The 22658-nt window shown below is 56.0% G+C and overlaps 5 protein-coding genes across 5 annotated transcripts; 3 read left to right on the forward strand and 2 right to left on the reverse strand.

Annotated features, from left to right (window-relative positions):
* Positions 1–3691: 3691 nt before the first annotated feature.
* On the reverse strand, positions 3692–6661 carry CGCS363_v000529 (Early growth response protein 1; the record flags this gene model as incomplete). The annotated part of the gene is made up of 3 exons (XM_036632378.1): positions 3692–4739; positions 4790–4914; positions 4970–6661. 3 exons carry the CDS (start codon positions 6659–6661, stop codon positions 3692–3694), a joined length of 2865 nt encoding a protein of 954 aa, XP_036500977.1.
* Positions 6662–13162: 6501 nt separating this feature from the next.
* Positions 13163–15172, forward strand: CGCS363_v000530 (putative MFS-type transporter; the record flags this gene model as incomplete). Its single annotated transcript, XM_036632379.1, has 7 exons — positions 13163–13305; positions 13363–13436; positions 13495–13855; positions 13909–13962; positions 14023–14705; positions 14771–14875; positions 14958–15172. The coding sequence occupies 7 exons, from the start codon at positions 13163–13165 to the stop codon at positions 15170–15172; spliced, it is 1635 nt and encodes a 544-aa protein (XP_036501987.1).
* Positions 15173–15835: 663 nt separating this feature from the next.
* On the reverse strand, positions 15836–16874 carry CGCS363_v000531 (Granaticin polyketide synthase putative ketoacyl reductase 2; the record flags this gene model as incomplete). Its single annotated transcript, XM_036632380.1, has 3 exons — positions 15836–16003; positions 16147–16254; positions 16389–16874. 3 exons carry the CDS (start codon positions 16872–16874, stop codon positions 15836–15838), a joined length of 762 nt encoding a protein of 253 aa, XP_036501988.1.
* Positions 16875–18414: 1540 nt separating this feature from the next.
* OpS4-3 (FAD-dependent monooxygenase OpS4) lies at positions 18415–20815 on the forward strand (the record flags this gene model as incomplete). Its single annotated transcript, XM_036632381.1, has 6 exons — positions 18415–18570; positions 18628–19026; positions 19079–19334; positions 19383–19577; positions 19628–19828; positions 19881–20815. The coding sequence occupies 6 exons, from the start codon at positions 18415–18417 to the stop codon at positions 20813–20815; spliced, it is 2142 nt and encodes a 713-aa protein (XP_036501985.1).
* Positions 20816–21837: 1022 nt separating this feature from the next.
* On the forward strand, positions 21838–22401 carry CGCS363_v000533 (uncharacterized protein; the record flags this gene model as incomplete). The annotated part of the gene is made up of 1 exon (XM_036632382.1): positions 21838–22401. The coding sequence occupies one exon, from the start codon at positions 21838–21840 to the stop codon at positions 22399–22401; it is 564 nt and encodes a 187-aa protein (XP_036501986.1).
* Between the last annotated feature and the right edge of the window lie 257 nt (positions 22402–22658).

Consider the following 22658-nt stretch of genomic DNA (forward strand, 5'->3'; position numbering starts at 1 on the left):
GGCGAACGTGTATTCTCTCCTTCTTCTTGGCAGCAGTTACTTCTCGTTGATGAAGATGCGAGATATGTTCACGATCGAGCTGCTCCGGATGACTCGGGCCGGGACGGAGGAAAGTGGGACGTGAACGTCGAAGGCTCGGAGGCAGTTTGCACCCTTATCGCGAACCTCCGCAAATTTCCTCCCTTGGGTCGTGAATCGTTACACACGCGCAGCGCAAGGCAGCATACGCAGCACATTCACGTGTAAGCTGCCGACCAGGTGAATGCGAACGCTGCGAAACCAGCGGATGACGTTCTCCTCGGAGCCGCGTTGGTTCGTGTCCAACGACGGCATCAGCGGGCCTCTGGGTGGTGCGACCGCCCAATGAAGGAGCTGGACATCTTGGAGGGTCCCTTCACTTTCAGGCAGGCACCGATATCCCTATCAGATGCCCCACGTGGCGGCGACTGGTGGATCGGCCTCTCCCGGTCAAAAGTGGAGCACACTGCAGGACAAATACCGGGTGACAGGTAACGAACGGGTTCGGCAGGAACTGCCTGCCTTTGGGACGAACTTTTGTCTGTTTAAACTTTCAAGTATCCGGCCCCCAAGCTGCAACCTCAGATCGCGATGGCTTCACTTTGTGATTCTGAGATGGGCTTGTTCGGTTTGATCCGCCCGCGTGAAAGCTTCCCCGTTCAGTCCGTGCTGGTTGATGTCGCATTTGGCCGGATCAAATACAGGTGTTCCAGAGAAGATGAGATGACTGCGCATGAGACCGCCTATTTTCCTATGCTTTGTTGGCTACTTTTTCTGGGGCTATTATCTACCTTACCGTCGTCGTCGCCGTCGTCGCCGTCGTCGTCGTCGTTTCCATCGTTGTCGCTTCTATTATTTTTCACTTCTATTATCGTCATTTTTATCGTCGTCGTCGTCCTCATCCTTGCTACTATTGTCTCCGACAGGAATCATTCAGTACGCAGGCACAGGAAAATTAGGCGGTCTCCTGCGCATTTTCGTTGGTTTCGACTGGCCATGTGAGCAGCAAACCACAACGCAGGCCTGACCACAATGCATTGGATTGACGGCCGGATTTACCGGAAACCACGGAAAATTCATCGCAGAGTACGTCGGATGTCACGGCTCTCTTAGCCTTTGACAACCCTAACCCTGAGCAATTGATGTAAGTGTGTCCGGACTGCCCGTGATTACTTTGCTGGATCCTCCCACCGGCACGAGCGACGCCATGGAGTCTCAAATTTCGTTCCTTGGTCGTAACAGCATCGGAACAACTTCCGACTACCATCTTTTCGAATCTCGGGGCATGCTCCGCGTTCCAAGGCACGATGCATCTGCGCGGGCGTACCGTGTACGGCTGCCGGCACCGTTGTCAGTGGACACCTTTGATATCATGGTTGTTAGGATCTGTCCCCTTGGCGATGGCGGCTAAAATCCTGTCCCTTTCACCTTCCTAGTTCCCTGACCATACCATCATGTGAAAGAAACTGGGCGAGGCGAAGCACACGTGCAGCCCCGAAATTTGGACAATGGGTCCGATTCAGTCGAGACGACATAGGGTCTTGGCTCTGAATCAGTTGTAGTAGTCGTCTGTAGATTTTTTAGCACCACCGGCTCCCACTCACTGACACCACAAAGTTTGGGGGCGCCTTGGATGATCCGGAAAAATAAAACTCACATAGATTATCCCGGCGCGAATCATGACACGCGACCCAAGAACAAGAACGGCGATCTTCCAGAACTCCATGGATTTTTTTTGGCCCGTCCTTGCGTCAGGGGTCTCAGGGGGTCCGGACAAGACGAACACATGCTGCATGAACAAAGATGATCAGCGCACATTTCCGACCTTCCAAGGCCGGAAGGACGATACCCGACCCGATCCCCCTATTCCTCTTTCCCACAGATCGCAGTCGGTCATCTGCGGGCATCAGATCTGTACTGCGGGCTGTAGATTTTTTTTCTTTCTGAATCTGTCATGATTGGAAAGTTTCTCCCGTGAAAAAAAAACTGGTTAGGAAAGTCTACGGTGGCCTTGGCAGTGGACACAATCTATGCGGACTTAATCATGTCCGCGGCCACCAATAGAGCATCGCGCGCGCGCGCAAGGACCGGCGGTAGATAGAATTAAGAATTGGCATCTGACATCACACCTAGAGAGTAGGGACAGAGCTGCAACCCCCTTTTTTTTTTCTCCGTTATCGTTAAGCTCACAGCCCTCTCCTCGAAACGGGAGGGGAAGAGAGGGTAGGGAATAGAGCTTACAGCTTAAAGACGGCCTATGATGCAATTTGAAACCCAGATTCGGTTCGAGATGCCCTCTCAGCGCCCTTTTCTTGCCAAGCCGGAGAAATAGCTAGACTAGCGAAGGAGACCATATTGCGGTGTTTAAAAACAACGGCAAGAATACAGCGTAGTAGTGTAAACCCAGCTACTAAAACCAGCTACAGGCATTGACTGCTTCGGTTTCGGGTTCTGTCCTCGTCGCGGCGGCCGTTGGGGGTTCGTCTGAGTGCAACTCCTGCCGCGCCGCGCCGGGGGGTTTTTAGAACAAAAAAAAACTCAAAACTCAATTGCAAAACCTCTGCTCACCCTATGAGCATACAGTCGCGGAGAGAGTTGAGAGAAATCCCCATTCTTCCCGACCCGATCCGATCCGATGGATGGGTTAACCCCCCTCGGTCTCTGTCTCTCTTTCTGTGTGTCTCTGTCTCTGTGTCTCTACCTCTCTCGCTGTTTCATCAACCCGACAACGCCTAACTAATAGCACACATCCGATAAGAGCTCTGATCCCGGGGAGGTGGGAATATGACTCGCGGCATATGGGCAGCAACGAGCTGGGATCTCCTTCTTTTACGTAGGAGCACACGTGTTGGCAGGCGCGTTTTTTTTACTTAGTACAGCACACAGACACACATACCACCCACACCGTTAAGAGCCCTATAGGGCGAGTTGTTAGGGGAGGCGGTGCAAACAAGTTGCCCATCATAATGGAGCGTGTGGTTGCGTAACCGGCTATCCCGGCGAGTCTAAAGCCTGCCTTACAACACTCTCTGTGCTGAGTATACGAATGCCTTTACGCAGCGAACAAGCAGGCAAGCCCCCTAAGCGGAGCAGTCCGCGTAGGCCCCTGCGGTACAGAGTTGGACAGTCTGCCTTCGCTAACGTCGGTGAACGGGGTCTTCCGTCTGAATCCATTCATATAGTTGGGATGCCCTTGGACTTCATATGCAGGTCTTTCGTGGGGCTAGTCCGAGCAGTTTCAAGGCCAACCAGACAAGTTCGGAGGGTCCGATTGACTTCTGCCTCATGCGGGTGCAGGTGCAGTATTGCGAGGGTCTTTTTTGGTCTTTGGTAGGGGGTGAAAGGGCCCGTCTGAGCACTAAGCATAATGTTCAGAAGAAACTGAAAGTTGCTGAACGGTTTGAAACAACGTCACGCATGTCAAAAGGGGGGCTCTCCAATAGGAGTAGAGTATTCGGTCATGAAGTCGTCAATTGAGACTGATGCAACTCGATGGGTGAGCTTCTCATCACGAAGCACATAACCCTATCCAAATACGCCAAAGGATTGCTTTTTGGTACATGGGTATCCATCCATCCGCCCGCCCGCTCTAGACTCCGCCAATTGATGTAAAAAGGAAGAAGGTAAAAAAGACAATAAGTGGTAGTTATGATATTCGTAAACAAGCAAGATGTCATGACATGCCAACAGCCCAAGCAGCGTGCCCTAGCTGCTTGATCAGAAGACAAAGATTCTCAACAATCGGCGGATGCGTGTCCGTCGAGTCTCTGAAGTTGGCCCGGAGGATCTCGTGGGCGATTTCCATGCAGGCCTTGGGGTCGTCGACCGAAGCCTCGGTTGCGCCCGCTCTGCTCATGGGTCCTAAAATTACTGGACGACCTTGGTTGAAGCCGATAAAGCGGTGTACAACGGTCGACTCATTGCCGTCTAGGAAGACGTTCTCCTGTTCGTATCCGGTCTGTGGCGTCGGCTTGTTGCCCACCGCCTTGGTCACAACTCCGTAAGTCCAAATCGCCAGAGACGCGTGGTGTACGGCTACAGCGTAAAAGTCCTTCAGATGGCCTGGAGGGAACATCTTGGCTTGACGCAAGATTTGGCCAGCGTGCCATAGAGACTGGCGAGCTTCGGCGCTTTGCGACCACTCGCGAAGGTCGCCAAAAACGCGACGAGCCTGGTCCTCGCCCTCCTTGCCAGAGAACAGCTGCAAGTCGTTTAGTGACAAGTGCAGATTCATCATCAGGAGGTGCAGAACCAAGCTCTCCTGCGTTGAAAGCATCTCGTGCCAGTCCGTGCTGACATGCAGGAAGCCCTGCAGGTCCTTGCAGAGCTCGGCATGTCTCGAGCGCAGCACCTCCTCCGAATGGCCCCCAGTGTTGTTCAGCCAAGTCCGGGTACGCAAGACGGAACAAAGCTGAAGGTACTCGAGAATGAGTGCCCAATAGCCGTGCAGGTAAATGGAGATTGCAAATTGCAAATCAAGGCGTTGGCGGTTGGTCGCCAGGAGGTTGATATCCCGGAATAGGTCGCCGATCGATGGGGGCCGTTTGCTTTGCCCGGCAGTTTTTTCCAAGTAATGCATCTTCCATTCCGCTGCCGTTTTCGCAAACCACATCTCCTTAGCCTCCGGGAGGGGAAGGGTGAGCTCCGAGTACGACATCGATGGGTTGGTGAGGGTTGTCATGGAGGTCTGAGCGTCTCGCACAAAGCAGTGGAAAAGTAGTCTAAATATGTTAACGCAAGGGTATCCCGGGTTGGAAAGGAGCATGCTTACCTCTTCCACGACTCACGCTCGCACCAGGCCCTCCATTTCCTCTCCAAAACCTCGCCTTCATCGGACATATTGACTTCGACAAGGGGGTACGATGCTCGTTGGAACTTGCCCCGATACCTCATCATCTGTTGGCGCATTAGCAACCCTATCCTGGACGGAGAAGCCGAGCACATTACTTACAGTGATTGGGATCATGAGGTGACACTCGGCGATCTCCATTTTGCGTCGGTTGCCACTCCAGAGACCAATGTCCTGACCCAAGATCAACGTCTGGACCAGACCCAGGTTCTTGATCGTGGTGTTGGCATCCTCGAACCTTGCCGGAATGGTGACACGGACCGCCTCCTGGAGAGCGAACCCAAACTTGCGCAAGGTTTGCACGGGAGTAAGAGTAGCTCCAGCTGAAGCTGCGACCGCAAGCCACTCCGGCCATTGTGCGTTCATGGAAAACGAGCCGTGGTGAATCCATTGAGACGTTTGACAAAAGTGCGAAGCCAGGTAGATGTGAATCAGGCTGTCCATGACTTCAAGCGACGGGAACGAGGACGCGACTCGCGTCATGATCGCGTCGTTCTTGCAAGTCTGCAGGACGATGGCCAAGATCTGATCCCGGCCAGATTGGTCCAGCTTGTCCTTAACGATCCTCGGGTGCTTGCTGCGGCTCTGCTGGAAGGCCGCGCTGGTGGTGTCGCCCGACGGTACGGAAAAGTTGCCATGCTCGACATATCCAGAGTCCTTGTTGTTGGGCGCCCATTGCCACGGAGAGTCGGTCCAGACCTTGACGAGTGTCTGCCGCATCTGAACCAGGTCGACGGAGTCATCGGTGCGCGGCGTAAAGCTCTGGTTTGAGCCAGGGTTCATGTGATCCATGTTCCAGTGATCGAGGAGCCCGAAGTCCACCTCGTTCAGCTCCAGATTCGAGTTGTCGCAAAAGTCCAGGACGGCGAGACCTTGCGCTTCGGCCATTCTCGACGCTTCCATGCCCGGCTCGTATATGACGTTCTGCAGAAAATCGGAAAAGGGCATAGCCATATCGACACCTTGTGCGCCGATCTCGTAATTGACGGGCATAGCGTTCGGCATAGGTTCCATGCCGTTATCCGGGGTCGGCAATTGACCGCCTTCTGCCTTGATGTGCTGCCCCGAGGCAATTTGGCCGTTCATGTTCATTGGTAGACCGGCATGGTGCTGGGGAGGCTGCTGGTACGCGGCGGAGGGGCTGCTGTCGTATGCGGACTGGGACGGAGACGTGGCTAGCGAGCCAGGGGTGGAGGTTGTGGTGTTGTTGGGGTTTCCGGACAGGTGGAGGAGGTGCATGGCGGCTGCAGAGCCTGCTTCGGTTGAGGAGTACTCGCAGTTGAGGTTGCGATTGCGACAGCGGGTGCAAGGCTTCACCTCTTCGCACTTGACACGAGCGGTTGCGCAAGGCCGGCAGGCGTGGGATACGCGACCAGCACCAGGCGAAGTGTCGGTCCGGCGTCTCTTCTTGTTGGGGTCATTGTCGTTCTCGTGGTTAGTGACATGGCGCTTCAGAAGATCCTGGCGGGCGAATGCTTTGCCGCATATTTGACAGGCGAAACGCTTGCCGAGAGTGTGAGTCTGGATGTGTCTGGCGAGATGCTCGGGGCGAGAATACCGTCGCTGGCAATGGGCACACTGATAAAGGCTGGCTGTCGCGGCGTGGCTCTGGTTGGCCGGGGCGGAAGTGGGATACGGAGGCTGCTGCTGGTTTTGTTGGGCGGCCGGTCCAGGGGACGGCGAGACAGACTGTGAGGGAGCATTCGGATTCGGGGCGAAAGTTGGAGCTGAGACAACAATGGTAGCCGACGGTGACGGCCCCGAGGCCAACGGGAGATTGTTGGAAGAATTCATTCGGGGAATCAGCAACGCAAACTCGTTGCTCGTCGGTACCGGGAGGTCGGCTCTGTAGTTCGAGGGTACACCAGCAGTGGTAGTGGTGGTGGTGGTGGTGGTGGTGGTCCAGCAGAGGAAGATATTAAGGTAGTGACGTCGGAGCGGGTCCGGCTATTGGCCGCAATGTTGGCCAACGGCGCCGGACGGAGCGGGAGCGGTAAGAATACGCGGTTCGGGGGGGGATGAGGACGGGAGTTGGGTGGCTGCCGTACGGGCGGAAGAGTCGGCAGCGAGATGACAAAGGGGGAAAAACAAAGTATTGCGGGAGCAGGAAAAAAAGTTCTGCTACCTGGCCTCAGGATGGACAGATCCAGATCCGATGTGGGAGGAAGTCGGGAGAGGAGATGGGAGGAAAATGAGAGAGAGCCAAGGGTAGCGCAGTGCAGTGCAGTGCAGTGCAAAGACAGCCCAGTACCGGTAGGTGCACAACACCAGCAGCAGCAGCGGCGCGAATCGGGCGGGCTGCAGCCAAGAACTGCAAGGCCAGAAGAGGACCTGATGTTCGGGGCGTGTGCGGTAGGTGTGTAAGATAGTTGGTAGTCGGAGGCACCTTAAGGTAAGGTATGGGTGGGCTTGATCCCTTCTTTAGCTTAGGTCAGTTCAGCTACGTCCTTGGGCTGGTTGGTGGCTGCCAGTCTGATCTGGTCTGGGGAGGAGCTGTATGTGTATTGGACGGAGACCTTAAAGGCAAAGGCATGCCCGGGCAAGGTAAGGTAAGGTAAGGCAAGGTAGGTAGGTAGGCAGGTAGGGGGAGGTAGGGGAGGTGTTGTACCTTTAGGTAAGGCGTGGAAAGATATAGCGAGGCAAAGGTGAGAGGCAAAAGTAACCGACCCTCGACTGGACTGGACCGGACTCGACTCGACTCGTGGCTCTCTGACTCTCAGACTGGAACTGGAACTGGAGACTGAGAGTTAAGGTATGTCAAAGACAGGTAAGGTATGTAAGGCAAGGTAATGTAATGTAAGGCAGATAGAGATGTAAGGTAGGTAGGTACCGTACCTTAAAGGTATGGGGAGCGTAGGGGAGGGACCGGGAAGAAAGAAAGGAACAATTAGGCGGGAAACCTTTCTCTAAAAAAAACAGGGTACGTACTTTGAGATTGGGACTTGGGAAAATGCCCTGGGGGTGTGAAGATGGAGATGCAAGTGCGGACACTCAACGAGGCGCATGAGCAACGCAGACGTGGGTTTGACGGCGGCACTGGCACTATGCGAGGGTCCAAGGTCCCAGGTAAGGAAGACAAGGCAGGACAGGGCAAGGAAAGGCAAGGCAAGTTGCCAGACGAGAGAAAAGCAGCTGCGGCTCGAAGCGGGACCAAAAAAGGCAAAAAGGCCATAGAAACAAAACAGAGAGCAACCTGGAAACCTGGAGAGGGTGGTGAGGTGCCGCGTCAGGCAAATCACGGTACTCTGGGTATTATTCTCAGCGCCACATCAAAGTACGTCGACCGCCGGTGGTGAGTATATTGCCATGACGGCCAAACAGCGTCTTTCTGCGAGGGCCGCCCCTACATGCGCTACTAAGCCGCCCGGCGCACGGCGCAAGAGTGACCACAGGACAGCGATCGGGGGTGGCCTCGTCATCCTCTGCCCGGCGCTGCTCCTCAAAAGGGTAAGGCTCAAGCTGCCAGAGCTTCGAAACCCAAAACTCGGTCGTTGGTTGCATTTGGTGGAACGACCAGGTCTGGAGTTATGCAGGGCGACTGGAGAATGGGACCCAGATCCCGGCGAGGCGTCGCAAGGATCCTTCAACGGCCGAGCACTGAGACGACGTCGACGTCGCGGCTTTTCCGCATCGCATCGTTGGACTGCCTGGCTGCTGTTTCTTGTGTGTCTTCTTTCTTCATCTTCATCTTGATTTGCACGCGCACGCGCACGGCCACGATCCGATGAATCTGTCTGTCCTTGTCCCCCCCGTGCCAGTGAACTTCAGCCCGTCGCTCAATAGGCAGGGTCCAGCATATATGGACAGCGTGTGTGCGTGCCTGGACCTGAACTTCAGCACACCACCTGTCGATCTTGACGCACTTGTGAGGCTGAAAGGGCCGACGACTATCCTCGTCATCATCACCATCGCCATCAGACGACCCGGCAGCTCGCAGCGCAGCTCGCTTGATGGCAGCTCAGGACAGGACCCGAGGCAGGCCCCCCGAGGCTCAAGGCTCGACGCTCGATCGCCATGTCGACAAGAGTCCGGACAGGTCAGGAATCCGAAGTGTCAATCGCTGCCCATGTGGAGGACGGATGGATGCACCTCAGTATCCATCCATATTGGAGCAAATCGGATAATCTGCAAATCGCCCGAAGCGGCAGGCACCCTTGACTCTTCAACCTTGACCACTATCCGTAGACCTCCGTAGACCAGCCATGTCCCATGGAAGGCGTGGAGGCCGGCCGCTTAGTGATGCCCGCCCCGTGGACGAAACCTGAAGGTCCCTCCAATGGTGTTTGAGCGGCTGTAGCCAAGTCGAGCCAGTCTTGGAGCCGGCGGCAGCGGTTGTCAACTCTAACCCATCTCAAGGTCCATGGTCGATGCGATGGTCCGTCTCTTGTTGCTGGAATGCCAGGAAGTCTCAGGCAAAGTGCTGTCATCTCGTCAAAGGACCCTGCCTGCCGCATGTTTGCTCGGCTACACGTGTAAGGTTCCTTAAGGTAGTGATCACTGAGCACTGCGGCAAAAGTCAATTGAGTCGACATGCTTGACTCGTGGCCCCTCGTGGACGCGCGCCAACACGGCAAGCCACGGCGCCAATTGCCTTGTGTCCGATTCACCGCCGCACTTTGGCGGGCGGGACGGGGTCCTCGACATTTGCGAAGGGCATCTTGACCCAGACAAACAAAATTGAGTGTGGATGTTCAGATTCGAGTAGCGGAAAGGTCCTCTCCGCCAGCCGGCGACGGAGGAGGAACCTGAGAAGAAACAGTCTGGTGATCCTGGAAGGTGAGCAAGCGCAGTGCAGCGACTGGAAGCGTGTAGCGCACAAAGTACGCTACTGCACGCCAACGGGGAACATGGCTAGTGATGATCCAGGGTCCCTCGCAGCCTCCCCCGGCAAATCCCCACGCGCAAGGCGCTCGAGAGTCGGACGGCGAGGAAGATGCACTGGGAATTGTGAGCAGGTGAGCCTCGTGGTGGACGTCAGGGTGGACATCAGGCAAGCGACGTCCATTTGGAAGGTGTCAAGGTGTCAAGGTATCCAGGTATCCCCCGTGAAGACGTGTTTGATGGGGAAAGAAACACACGCGTTGCAGCGTTATCAGAAATGGATGTGAACAAGGCCAGCCAGTGCCAGCATCCATTCAGTCCCTCAGACCCAGAGAAAAAGGGAAAAGAGCGTTACGTAGGCTCTAATATCCGTGCCATCCCAGGGCCTGGCCGGAAATCCCGAAGAGGAATGGTGCGATGGGACCCTCCGATGAGGGACCCACATGTGAGGTGTGATTAGCTACCATCCGCGGTACAGAGGTACATCACTTCCAGTACTATGCAGTAGACCTACGGTACTAAGCCGCTATTGATAGGACGTCGTCCACTAAATCTCTGATGATGGAACCCTTCTCTAGGAGACTTACGCAGCGCGTCTTTGAGGCGCGGTACCTGCCGTCAAGGTGCTTTCCCGCACGTGGAGTAGCGCGGCGGTACTTCCGCTCCCTACTGGCCGCAAGTACCCTTTCTTCCTGCCTTAGTGTGAGCTTCTCACGTAGCGTGAGCTTGGCGCCCCGCCTTCATCTTTCACCCTGCATCTATCTGATTGCTGCATCTCTGATTCCACGTCGTCTCCTCCACCAACACCCGCACCGCGGCGGAATCCTCACAACTCGACCCAAGTCCCTCCCTCGGCTCTCAACTGCCATTGGCGCGCCGCCGCGCCAGACCAGACAACCTCAAGTCGGGAACTTCAGATGACAGGCGGGCGGCATTTGCTGCTCTGCTCTGCTCTGCTCTGCTCCGCGGCCTCTGCTTGGCTGGTCGCAGATGACGAAAGCGGCCACCCCCCGTTTTAGTTTCGTCAAACCCATCCCGGCAACCCTAATCTTTCCACCGGCCATGGAGCCGTGGCACGAAGCTTGAATTCTGCCTTACCTGACGGGGCCATCGGCCACATCTGGGGCAAGCTGAACAAGAGCAGACGCGTCCTCTCTTCAGAATCGCTCCATTCGATATAGCACCATGACGAGTCTACTTTGTTTCGAGACGCCGGCGTCCATAACCGAGCATCGAAATTTAGAAACAGAAACCTCGCATGCCCACTCAATCAACCTTGAATGATGAAGCTTCTTCTCTACCCGCTGCACCAGAGATCCGGGAAACGTCACTTGAAACACTCCTTACTCTCAGCTCCGCCGAGGGCCTCGACTGAGAACGACACCACTCGAGAGAGTTCATCAACATCCCCGGGCCACTCTCGGGCCTCGAATTCCGTTCCTTGTCTGTCGTCCAATATGTCGACACATGTCAGAATCCTTCTGAATGGATGGCATGAACGGCCAGGGCGGGAGGATGGCCTCGTCTGCGCGTCTTCTTCAGGTCTCGCCCTCGGCCCACAGGTGACGAGATAACGGCGCTGCATGTCGTCGACGCGGTGCATATCTCAGGGACGGCGCTCTCCGCGGCATCATGCATGGCCAAATGCACGTAGGCCGCGCTACCTACGTACTTACCGCAGTAGTACTCCGTACTCTTCTGCACCGCAACTTGGGACGAAAGCCAAGCTGCAGTCATCCGTTCCACCTTCTCCAACAGTCAGGAACCACCCGGCGGCCCTGGAAGCGGCCTCCAATGCTCGTTCTCCGCTGGCGCTGCTGGTTGAGAAACCATGATCAGGATCAGCATTCGTCCCATCTCTGTTTGTGTGGACTATTGACCTTCTCTAGTCTGCTAGTGCGTGTCCACGGCAACATGCATGCCATACCCCTTCAACCTCAGAACTCACAACCATGCGTGGAGAGCGCGTTGCGCGTCTCCTTAGGCGAGACATGCCGGGGTTACTCTGGCTAGGCGCAGTGCTGCCAAAATTTTGCTTTTCCTACCCCATATTGAGCACCAGCCACACTTTGCTGCTGCGCACACACAACGCGGTGCTCCCTATGTACAGCCTTTTCTGTCACATTGCCGCCAGGCCACAAGTCGACCGGAGGACATGGCCGAAAACGGCACCTTGTGTCCTGTGCGTGGTTCATGCACCACCGAGTTCTCCTCTCTTTGAGGCTCTTGCAGCAAGGCTTGGACCTGTTCAAAGTCCGATATCTTACGCGTGCAATCGTGGCGGCGGGGCCTGTTCGGGGAGACACGAGGGAGTCCCCATCTTGAATCATCGATCCTCGGCTAGCAAGCCGCCGCCGCCTTTCCCTCAAAGAGAACAAAAGCCCGAGAACCTGAGGGAGAGACAGCGTCACCTCCATCCCATCTCATCTCGGGGCTAGAGGTCGAGACGACGTCTGTCATCTGTCCTTTTTCACCTGCTGCCACTGCTGCTGCTCATGCTCCAGGACATCCGTTCTGGTTCCCACGCTAGTGCTTCCTACAGAACCCACCAATTGGTTTTCTTCTGGTCATGTTTCGCTCAACCATGTCCAATGTCTTGGCGAAAGGCTTGTTGGTGGAACTTGCCCCCTAAACTCGAAAACCCCTTAGTCGCGGATAAGACAGTGGCCGCTGCGTCTAAATCCCTGTCTTTCCCTTTTCCCATGCTTCGCCAAGTCTTTCCCTCATCTAGTGAGCTGCATCGGTGAGCAGGGTTTGAGCCTGCCAATCTCCTGCTTAGGCCCGTCACCTATCCCCATCCATCCTGGAGATATCCCATCCATAGTCCTCGTAGCCCTCTCACTACTCATCCCAGGTATCACTGGATAATATTTTCAATTCTATTGGGCTGCGACGTCACATTGAGATATTGCATCAACATCCAAGGTAGGTAGCCTTTGGTGGCCCTTTTGCTCATCCTCGAATCCCCTCTGGCTTCGTCGACACCATCTCGTTGCCGTCCTTCTCCTCACACATCACCCGTCACCCATCCTCACGGCAACTCTGCGAATCACCGCGTCTGGCGGCCATTTTCCGGACCCTGTTTCCCCACAGAACCCAATCAATATTCTACCGACAAGGCAAAGCTTAAACCTATGCCGTTTGTGTGTGTCTGCGCAGAGTGCCAGTAGAGCCACGCGCCTCCGTCTAGACCTCCCTTTGATGCAACAACGTTGAACGATCGACACGGCAGATAGCTCAGGCTTCGATTGTTTCATCGATCGCGGCCGTCCCTTGAGCCGGGGAGTAGCCACTTCTTTACTACTCCCCGACTTCCCGCGGGCAGTCTTCAGACACTACCCGACTCTTCCGTCTGCAAAGAGCGTCGCAACTCCCTCAGGTCTCCATATCCTCCCTCGAGGACCCTCCAACGAGGGCGGCTCCAACCGCTTTGCAACTCGCGGCGCACACAGACACACACAGCAGAGCCCAGCAATGGATGATCACGTCGCAAGACATGCAGTCCCGGAGGAGGCACCAGTAAGGACGTTGGGAAATGTCCGTCTGAGGGACGAGGCTACGAACGAGATCATCTTAATCCCCAAACCTTCCACAGACCCAAATGACCCTTTAAACTGGTAGGTTTCCGGGTATTCGGATCGTGAAAACCAGGGGCCTTTGGCTGATCCATCTAGGCCACAATGGTACAAATACTACATGGCGGGGTTGATCTGCGTGGCCATGATGATGTGCAATTTTCTTGCAGCGGGTAAGTCGGCAGACGCAGCCATATACACGAGGCATCATCTCTGATAACTTCATGATAGGCCCGTCGATAGCTCTTCTGGAGACGGCGCTGGAGTTCTATCCGGCTGCGGCTACGGATAATGCGGTTCTGTCGTACTCCATCTCCCAGACGGCGTACTTCTTCACGACAACCGCGCTGCTTCAGGGGGTTGGCAACTTCTTCTGGGTGCCCATGGCCAACAAGTTTGGCCGGCGCCCAGTCTACGTTGCCAGCTACACGATCTACTTTGTTTGCACGATATGGCTCATCTTTGAACACTCGTACGCCGGCTTTCTTGCTGGGCGGATCTTGATGGGTTTCGGTGCTGGTGCAGCAGAAACCATTGCCCCTATTTCCATCGCTGATGTCTTCTTTCTGCACGAAAGAGGGACCATCATGGCGTAAGTATAGAGTCCGGCTGGCGTTGAACAGTATCCGGCTAACGACCCCAAAGCTTGTATACCTCTTTCCTCTCCGCAGGAGTTGGGTTTGGACTGGTGATTTCAGGGTAAGTTCGCTTCAGGATCTGCAGTGCTTTCGACTTTGTCTGACCAGTGGCTTTTGACAGTCTCATCACCATCAACCATGACTGGAGAGTGATTTACGAGGTTTCTGCGGCCTTAATCGGCGTCGTTCTCGCGCTTGCGTTCTTCACCTTCCCCGAGACGGCCTACGAGCGAGACGAGGCGAGCAACTGGAACCGAATGGCATCCATCGACGCCAACAAGCCTGGTTCGGTGGGCTCAGAGAGCGAACTCGCTCCCCGCTACGCAGAAAACGCTCTCCCACGCTCGAGAAAGAACTCTTACCTGTCGTCTCTGAAAATCTTCCACAAAACTTTGACGCGAGAGAGCCTGCTGAAGCTGTCTCTCCGACCTCTGGGTCTGATCATCCTCCCGCCTGTGCTGTGGGCGGCGTTGGTGCAAGCCGTGACTGTTGGTTTCCTCGTCGCCGTGTCTTCGAATATCGCTTCTGCCTTCAACACCGCCTACGGATTCGATGCTTGGCAGATCGGGCTGTGTTTCATCGCCGGCATCATTGGGGCCGCGGCCGGTATCCCAGCGGGTGGGCACCTTGGGGACAAGGTGGCCGACTGGTTCACGTTACGCAACGGCGGCATCAGGGATCCGGAAATGCGGCTTCCTGCCATGGTCATCTCCATGATATCGACGCCTCTGGCCCTTATCCTGTACGGGGTCGGGATCGCGAACCAGCTGCACTGGATCTGTCCGACCATTGGCCTGGGACTCTGTAAGCTCTCTCCCGGCCCCGCATGTCCTGGTTGCTGCTGTTTTCTGACACCCTCTCTTCCCTAGTGACGTTTTCCATTTCCCAGGGCACCAACATCGCAACTGTGTATGTCATTGATGCGTACCGACCTATAACCGGGGAGGTGACGCTGTCGGTAATGGGGTTCAAGTGTGAGTGTGCCGGCATCCCATCCTTGTCCTGTTTCGTCCAATGTTCGTGCGGTAAAAGCTGACTTGTCGGTCTGTTTCGTAGCACTTTTCGGCTTCCTGTTGTCCTTCTACACAAACACATGGATCGAGCAGGCCGGGTACGTGAATGCGTTCGGGGCGATGGCGGGAATCGCGACTGCCGTCCTGATCATGTGGGTGCCGATGTTCGTATGGGGGAAGGCAATACGACATGAGTCGTGGAAATGGCGGATCGTCTCGTATATCCATTGGAGCGAGGACAGGGAGGTCGGAGAGTGAGTGATTCGAAGAAGTGGTGTGCATGAAGATGTCGAGAGGAGGTAGTTGTTTGTACCAACTGTTTGTAACCACACGCGCGACGCATACGACACAACCACGCATGGCAGGGAAAAGGGAGGGAAACGGCGTTTCGGCACTTGGATGACTGGATATTCTCAAGAAACACAGCGGTTTTGAGCTCTTCTTTAAACTTCGCCGCCTTGCTATTTTACCCTTTTGATAACCCCCTTCGTTCGTGGCTTTCGGGTTCGGGATGTGGGAGGAAGACCCCTACCCGAGACTACGCAGGCCACATACCTAGGCCGCATCAGTAGGTAAGGGTGGGTGGGGGCCAATCCGAGCGCTTCTCTGCGAGTCTGAGTGCACGAACTGCTCGCATCTGCCCCGGTCCAACCTTGGACCCTTGGCGCTAGAACCCGGCCATCATTCCGAATTCATGGTTTCTGGCTTGATTTTTTTCCTGCCCTTGGCCTTAACTTGCTCACCCTGCCTGCTACTGCGTCTGTAAGGGGGCCAACAAGTGCTTGTTGCTGCTGCTGCCTGGAGATCCATCCCGCGTCCGTGTAACCACTAACCAGCCAGTCACTGACCTGACCCTACGGATACAACGTCTGTTCCATCTGCCTGCCCCCTCTCCATCATCTCCCATAGTCCTGCGCCCATTCAGAGGCTCAAGCCCCCGTCGATAACCACATTGGCGCCGGTGACGCTCCTGCTCTTGGCGAAGCACAGCACCTGGTCCGCGACGTCGTCGACGGTGGGCAGCCTCTTGAGCCTCGTCTTCTCGCGCATCGCCTCCCGCTGCTCCTCGGAGAACTGCAAGCCCCAGTCCTGTCATGTCGCCGGCGCGGTAGCGCCAAAAGTGAGCCGATGTGTCTTTTCGGGAAATGGGCAGAGGGTGGGGGTAGGCATGCGGACGCGGGTCTAATGGATGGATGTGTTGTTGGTGGTGGTGTCTTTGATGATGGACTTACCGTCAAGAGGAGGCCGGGTGAGACGCTGTTGACCCTTATCCTGGGTCCCGCCGCCATTGCTAGGGCTTTGACGAGGTGAATTTGCGCTGCTTTCGTCACGGCATAGGCCTGTTTACGTCTTAGAACAGTGGCCCTGCCCATTCCATCCATTCCCCGCTCCGCTCTGTGACCACCTCGGGCGGGAAAGACGGCCCAGCAGCGGGGACTTAGGGGAGGAAACCGCTTATAGGTGATGAACGTACCATTGAGCTCCCGCTGACCTTGACGCCGGCCAGAGACGCCGTGGTGATGAAGGCGCCCTCTGCCTCGTCGAGGTGCGGGCGGGCGGCGTGCATCAGGAACAGGTGCGACTTGACGTTCATGTTGAAGCAGCGGTCCCAGTCGTCCTCGTCGACGTTCTCGTCGAGGTCCTGGAGGTTCCTGATCCGGGTCCAGCCGCCGTTGCTGAAGAGCACGTCGAGGCGGCCGCCGAGGGCTGCGACGGCGCCGCGGACGAGCTCGGCCAGGTCGTCCTTGCGCGAGAGGTCCGCCTTGATGGCCGCAAAGCGCTGCTGGTCCGCGGCGAGCGGGGAGGAGGCGCGGAGGTCCCTCACGAGGGTTTCTGCGCGCTCGGCGTTGTTGGCGTAGTTCACGACGACGTTGTAGCCGTTCCGGGCGAAGAGCCGGGCGGTTGCGGCGCCGAGGCCTGCGCTGCCGGCCGTGATGAGGGCGGAGGGGATCGGGGCCATGTTGGGGGGTTCTGTGGATCCTTGGTTTTTTGTTAATGAGAATTTGTCAAAATGCGAAAAAGGGCAACGGCGGACGGAGCGGAGTGTAAATGAGTTCGTCCGATCCGGAAATGTGTTGTGGTGAGTGAAGGGGGGAAGGAGGGGTGGCCCGGCTTTGGTGGTGTCTCGGAGCGGTATCGGGGCGGGGTAAGCGCGCCGGAGCCGATTGTCTACCGCGACCGAGACGGGAGGGACAGGGGCACGGAACCCGAGGGTTCCACGTACGTTCAATTCAGCTTGTCAGACACGTTTCTACTTGCCGCACAAGGCATTCGATGGTGCGTTCTCGGGAAAACAGCCCGATAGGCGGGAAGATAAGCAAGGTGAAGCCTGGCAACGTGCCACGAGGCCATTCAAGTGGTATTCGATCTCGCGGGATTGAGTTCACTTCATCCCACTACGTCCGGCGGTGTCAAAGACATCCACTCGTGACATGCAGCAGACGAAGAGCATCGGCGAAACACGCCGGGCGACATGACTGAAGACTTTGGCTTGGCGCTGTAATTGGGAGAGGAAGAATGGGGGCAGGAAACTTGGAGTGTCTCCGGTGGTCACTTGTTTGTACTCATGTCAGACAGCACTGACAGCGACAGCACACACACCCGACAGCAGAGTGGCTCCACCCCCACAAGCCGGTCTTTTGCTCGCTACCCCTCCATCGTCCCTAAAACTCCCCGGAACACTAACAGACACGAAGAACCGGTGATGGACAAATCACCACCCGCCATTCCACCTTCGACTCGGCAACGTTCAATTTCTAGTGCGGCTGCCACCTTGCCTCTATTCGCCCTGTGGACCATCCCAGCCGGCATGCCGCTGGGCTGTTATGCATATCAACGTCTAGTTGCGGACGAGGTTTCACAGCAACATAGGACCATCTACTGCGAGGCAATAGGACAAAGACGGTAAAGCTCCAATTGGGTCCCTCCCCCGCCGTGCTTCCGGCTTCCCGCCCGGCCAAATGCGGGGGAGAGGCACGCGGGCCAAGGAAAGGGACCAAGCCAGCCCCCGTGGACGAGCTGAGCCATCCCGATGGAACGGTAGATGCACTCGGGGTTGTTCTTCTCTGCTAGACTACTACTTCGAACGGCTGGTCTTGGCGGGTGTGGTGGTAATTTGCGTTCGATCCGAAGAAGCCTGGAGAGAGTGGTGACAGACAGCGTGGTGGTTGCGCTGGGGGGGACAGGGAGGGGCCGAGTACGAGCGCGACGATCGATGCGCAGCCGAGCGGGAGCGTTTGAGATGACGGTCTGCAAGCCCGACTAGCCCTGCCTCTCGCCCTGCTGCTCTTCTCTGCACATGTTTCCCATAAGTTGGTTGCCCGGGGGGGGGGGGGGTTATAATTGGTTTCTTGTGCGGTTATTTCATATGCAGCTTTAATCCCAGCCCTCCCTTCACTCACTCACCTTCTTCCAAGGCTTCCCACCCTTCATACTAAAGCGTCCGTGTTTCATATCCCGCAAGACTTCATAGACATCACAGAAAGGACCACGTCGACATCATGTTGGTCAACGGTGAGGCCCAGCGCCCGAATGGCGTGTATTCGAGTCCCCTCGTCGGCGAATATCCTCATCCCCTCAAGATTGCCATCGTGGGCGCCGGCATTGGAGGTTTGAGTGCCGCAATTGCACTTCGACGACAGGGTCACCAAGTGGATGTATGGAATCTCATGGTTTCCGCGCACCTCGTTTGTGAGCTAATCGCAGAAACATAGCTGTACGAACAATCAAGACTGAACAGCGAGACCGGCGCGGCGGTACATCTGGCGCCCAACTCAAACGGTCTGCTGAGAAGATGGGGCATCTACGCCGAGACTTTTGGTGGCAACCCGGCGGATCACTTCAAGGAGCGAGACCAGAACAACAAGGGCGGCTTCGACGTGGACATCACCAAACACAAAGGCCAGTGGCAGCATCCGTGGCAGCTGGTTCACCGTGCCTATCTCCACAACGAGATCCGAAGTGTGGCTACCGCAGAAGATGGTGTTAGCACTCCGGCCAAGGTGCATGTTGCGTCTAAGATAGTTGGCGCCGACCCAGAGAAGGGCACTCTCCAGCTGGAGGACGGAACGACGATCCAGGCGGATGTCATTATTGGCGCTGACGGCATCTACGTGAGTTTTCATGAGCCATCGTTCTTCAGCAACAGACTAAGATCATGTTCAGTCCAAGACGAGGAAATACGTAACGGGCACCGACCCCAAACTGTTCCGCTCAGGCAAGGCGGCTTTCCGTTTCCTCATTCCTCGGGCCGTCGTCGAGGAGGACCCCGTCACCGCTCCTCTCATCGACAAGCACAACCAGCTCGGTATCTGGTTTGGAACAGACAGACGCATCGTCATTTACCCCTGCAACGATAACCAGTTATTGAACTTTGTGTGCATCCACCCCGACACCGAGTCTCACGCAACAGCTAGCGACGGTATGCCCTGGACGTCCCATTTGTCTTTCAAGTACTAACACACTTCAGAGTGGAACAAGAAGGGTTCAATTGAGCAACTTCTAAAGGTCTACCAGGACTTCGACCCGGCTCTTTTGCAATTGATCAAGAAGGTGCACCCAGATGAAGTAAACGTCTGGCAGCTACTAGACATGGACCCAATGGAGTCGTGGACAAACGGCAAGCTTGCTTTGCTGGGAGATGCCGCCCACCCCTTCACACCTCGTACGTTACAATTCTCTACAGCACAGTACGATATGCTAACAGCCAGACAGACCAAGGTCAGGGAGCAGGCCAGGCCATGGAAGACGGCGCCGCGCTGGCGGTCGTCCTGCCTAAGGGAACTTCTCCCGAGGACGTACCGGAACGACTCCGCCTTTACCAACAAATCCGCTTGACCCGTGCACATGCTATTCAGGAGTACTCACGTCAAGCCGGCAAGGACAGAATTCCAGGTGCTCCACCAGCTGTTGAGAGTGAGTCGATCATCCAGACGATATGTCCTGCGTTATGCTCACAAAGTCTTAGTGAACACCTACCAGAACTACAACTTTGGCCACGATGAACACGACCACGCAACAAAGGTCTACAACCGATGGCTGTGGTCAAAGAAGAAGGACCTCTACTGGCGCATGCCCGTCGGATACGGCCCTTTCCCGGGTCCTCGCCAAGACGTTTTCGGCCGCCGACAGCCCGGTGACATTGAGCGCACATTCACCACCATGTCCGTCAAGTTCCTCACCTCACGAACCTTCCTCGAGACTATTCTTCCCACCGACTCCTTCCGCTTCAAAGCCCCAGGCACCGTCTGCGCCGCCTCTCTCTCGGTCACCAGACTAAACAACATGTCCTGGCTCGGCGGCGGCGGATACAACCACCTGGGCCTCTACATCCACGGCATCGAGTACGTCAAGAAGGACGGCAGCACGATCAACGGCACCCACCTGTCCGTGCTGTTCGAGAGCCTCACAGACCCCATCGTCTCCGGCCGCGAGGAGCTGGGCATGCCGAAGCTGTTCTGCGACATCGACTTTGAGCTGCACGCGACGGCGGCCCGGGTGAAGGCCTCGTGGCGCGGCGCCACGTTCGCCGACATCAGGCTCAACAAGCTGCGCGCGGACGACCCGAAGACGGAGCACGGCACTATCGGCGGCGAGGCGGACTACGGCATCCTGACGTACCGGTACATCCCCTCCGTCGGGGAGCCTGGAAAGGCCGATGCCGAGTATGCGTGTGTGGTCCCGCACGAGGAGGAGGCGCGGGACGTACCCGCCACGGTACACGCCGTTTCGCGGTCGTCCGACGTTTCCGTCAAGATGGACGCGCACGACTGGGAGAAGCTTCCCACGCTGCACCACATTACGAAGTTCCTGTCTGAGATGCCCATCTACGACTTTGTGAGCGCCAAGGTGGTGGAGGGTACCGGTGTGCCCAACGTTTCCGGGGCCAGGAGGATAGAGTAAAGCATTGGTGGGAATTTACGATGTTGGCATGCCTGTAGGAGGCGCTGTACATAGCTTATTGTGGCATTCGAGCTGCGAGAATCACATCCTGTCGAATACCCTACTCTGTATACTTAGTTGATTATAAACAATCACAATGTTCGCACTTTTGAGATAGCGTAATATCGTCGTCGTTATTATTACTACTACTATCGTTATTATCGTCGTCGTCGTCGTCGTTATCGCTTCTACTACATTTAATCACATTTTGACCAAAATACATCCCCGAGTCTGATTACGAACGTCACCTCGGGACTTATATTCTTGATTTGGAGTTCATTTGAAACATGAAGAACACAGAAGCTTGTGTGTAGTAGGTCTCGTCGAAAGTGACTTGTCGACTCCGCTGTTCGTCACACATCATGCGTTGTCCGCGAAGAGTCCGAAGTCAAAGACCGCCACACACGACCCACACAAGCTACATACGAAACAAGACCCTCTGGAAGGGCGAAGGAACAAAAAGACACCTTTCCCCAGTTTCAATATCCATTTGCCGGGATTTTAGGATACAGTTTCCATACCTAGCGTCCGCCGCTTCCCATCCCCGCACAAACCACTCTTCGTCCCCTTTCCCCACCCCATCCACCTCTCATCCCGTATCAGTGTCAGCAACATTCCCCCTCTTTCCGGTCCCGCCTCCACTTTCCGCCGTGACCTTCGGCGCCTGCATCACTCGCTCTTCGGGATGCTCTCGGCAATGCCTCAACGGTGTCGCGGTAGCGGGGAAAAGAGCTACACAAACCGGTTGTATCAGACGGGAAAGCTGATTATTAAGTTTGAAGCTGGATTTAGGGGAGTAGAAGAATGCCACCTCTCTCTCAAGCTCGCATCTGATTAGCCTGGTCCCTTCGTCTCAATTGTGCCTGTGTCGTCATAAGCCCTCCGCAAGAACTTCCCGAAAACATAATCAAAGCTCCTTAGTACTGAATAAACAGCTTGATCAAGAGCATCAGAGAACCAACAAGCCACATTAATCGACCACAATGGCATCCGACGCACCTCCAAGCGACCTTCGCCGTCCCCAGCGGTTCATTACAGACCACAACCCCGAGGGCAAGGCCATCTTCAACACCTCCCTGCCCGAGGAGATCCCCCAACAGACCGTCGGCGGCAACGCAAAGTTCTACCTGGGCTACACGACGGAGCAGACGCCCGCCTCCTTCACGGGCAACGCGGACATCTCCTCGTACGCCGAGCGCCTCGCCAACCCGCCCGGCATCGTCATCCCCGGCGGCAGCGTCATGCGCATCGTCGACATGCCGCCCGGCTCGCTGTCGCCGATGCACCGCACCGTCAGCCTCGACTACGGCGTCGTGCTCGAGGGCGAGATCGACCTCGTCCTCGACTCGGGCGAGGTGCGCCGCATGAAGAGGGGCGACGTATCCGTGCAGCGCGGCACCAACCACGCGTGGAAGAACGTGAGCGAGACCGGCTGGGCGAGGATGCTGTACGTGCTGCAGGAGAGCCACCCGCTCGAGGTTGGCGGCAAGGTTCTGAAGGAGGATTACGGCGAGGGCATGGGCGATGTTAAGCCGTCTGGCAACTAAGCGTAATGAATTGACGATACAGAACTTGAGAAGACTTGACCGTGACTATCTGTGAGATTTGATGTCTGAGCATTATTGCAAGGTCGGAAATCTAGGGCAATGTAATTAGGTCCTCGCCCTACGTTCGCCCGCATGGCGTCGAGGATATGCTTCATAAAATCTGTGGTCATTGTCATTCTCGAGTTGAGGAGCGGGCACTCCTTATTATGAGCCGACTAGCTGGCTCCTTGGGCATATAATAATAAGCCCACGGCGCG

Source organism: Colletotrichum siamense (genome assembly GCF_013390195.1).
Source record: "Colletotrichum siamense strain Cg363 chromosome Unknown KSG_Cg363_contig01, whole genome shotgun sequence".
Classification (NCBI taxonomy): Eukaryota; Fungi; Ascomycota; class Sordariomycetes; order Glomerellales; family Glomerellaceae; genus Colletotrichum; species Colletotrichum siamense.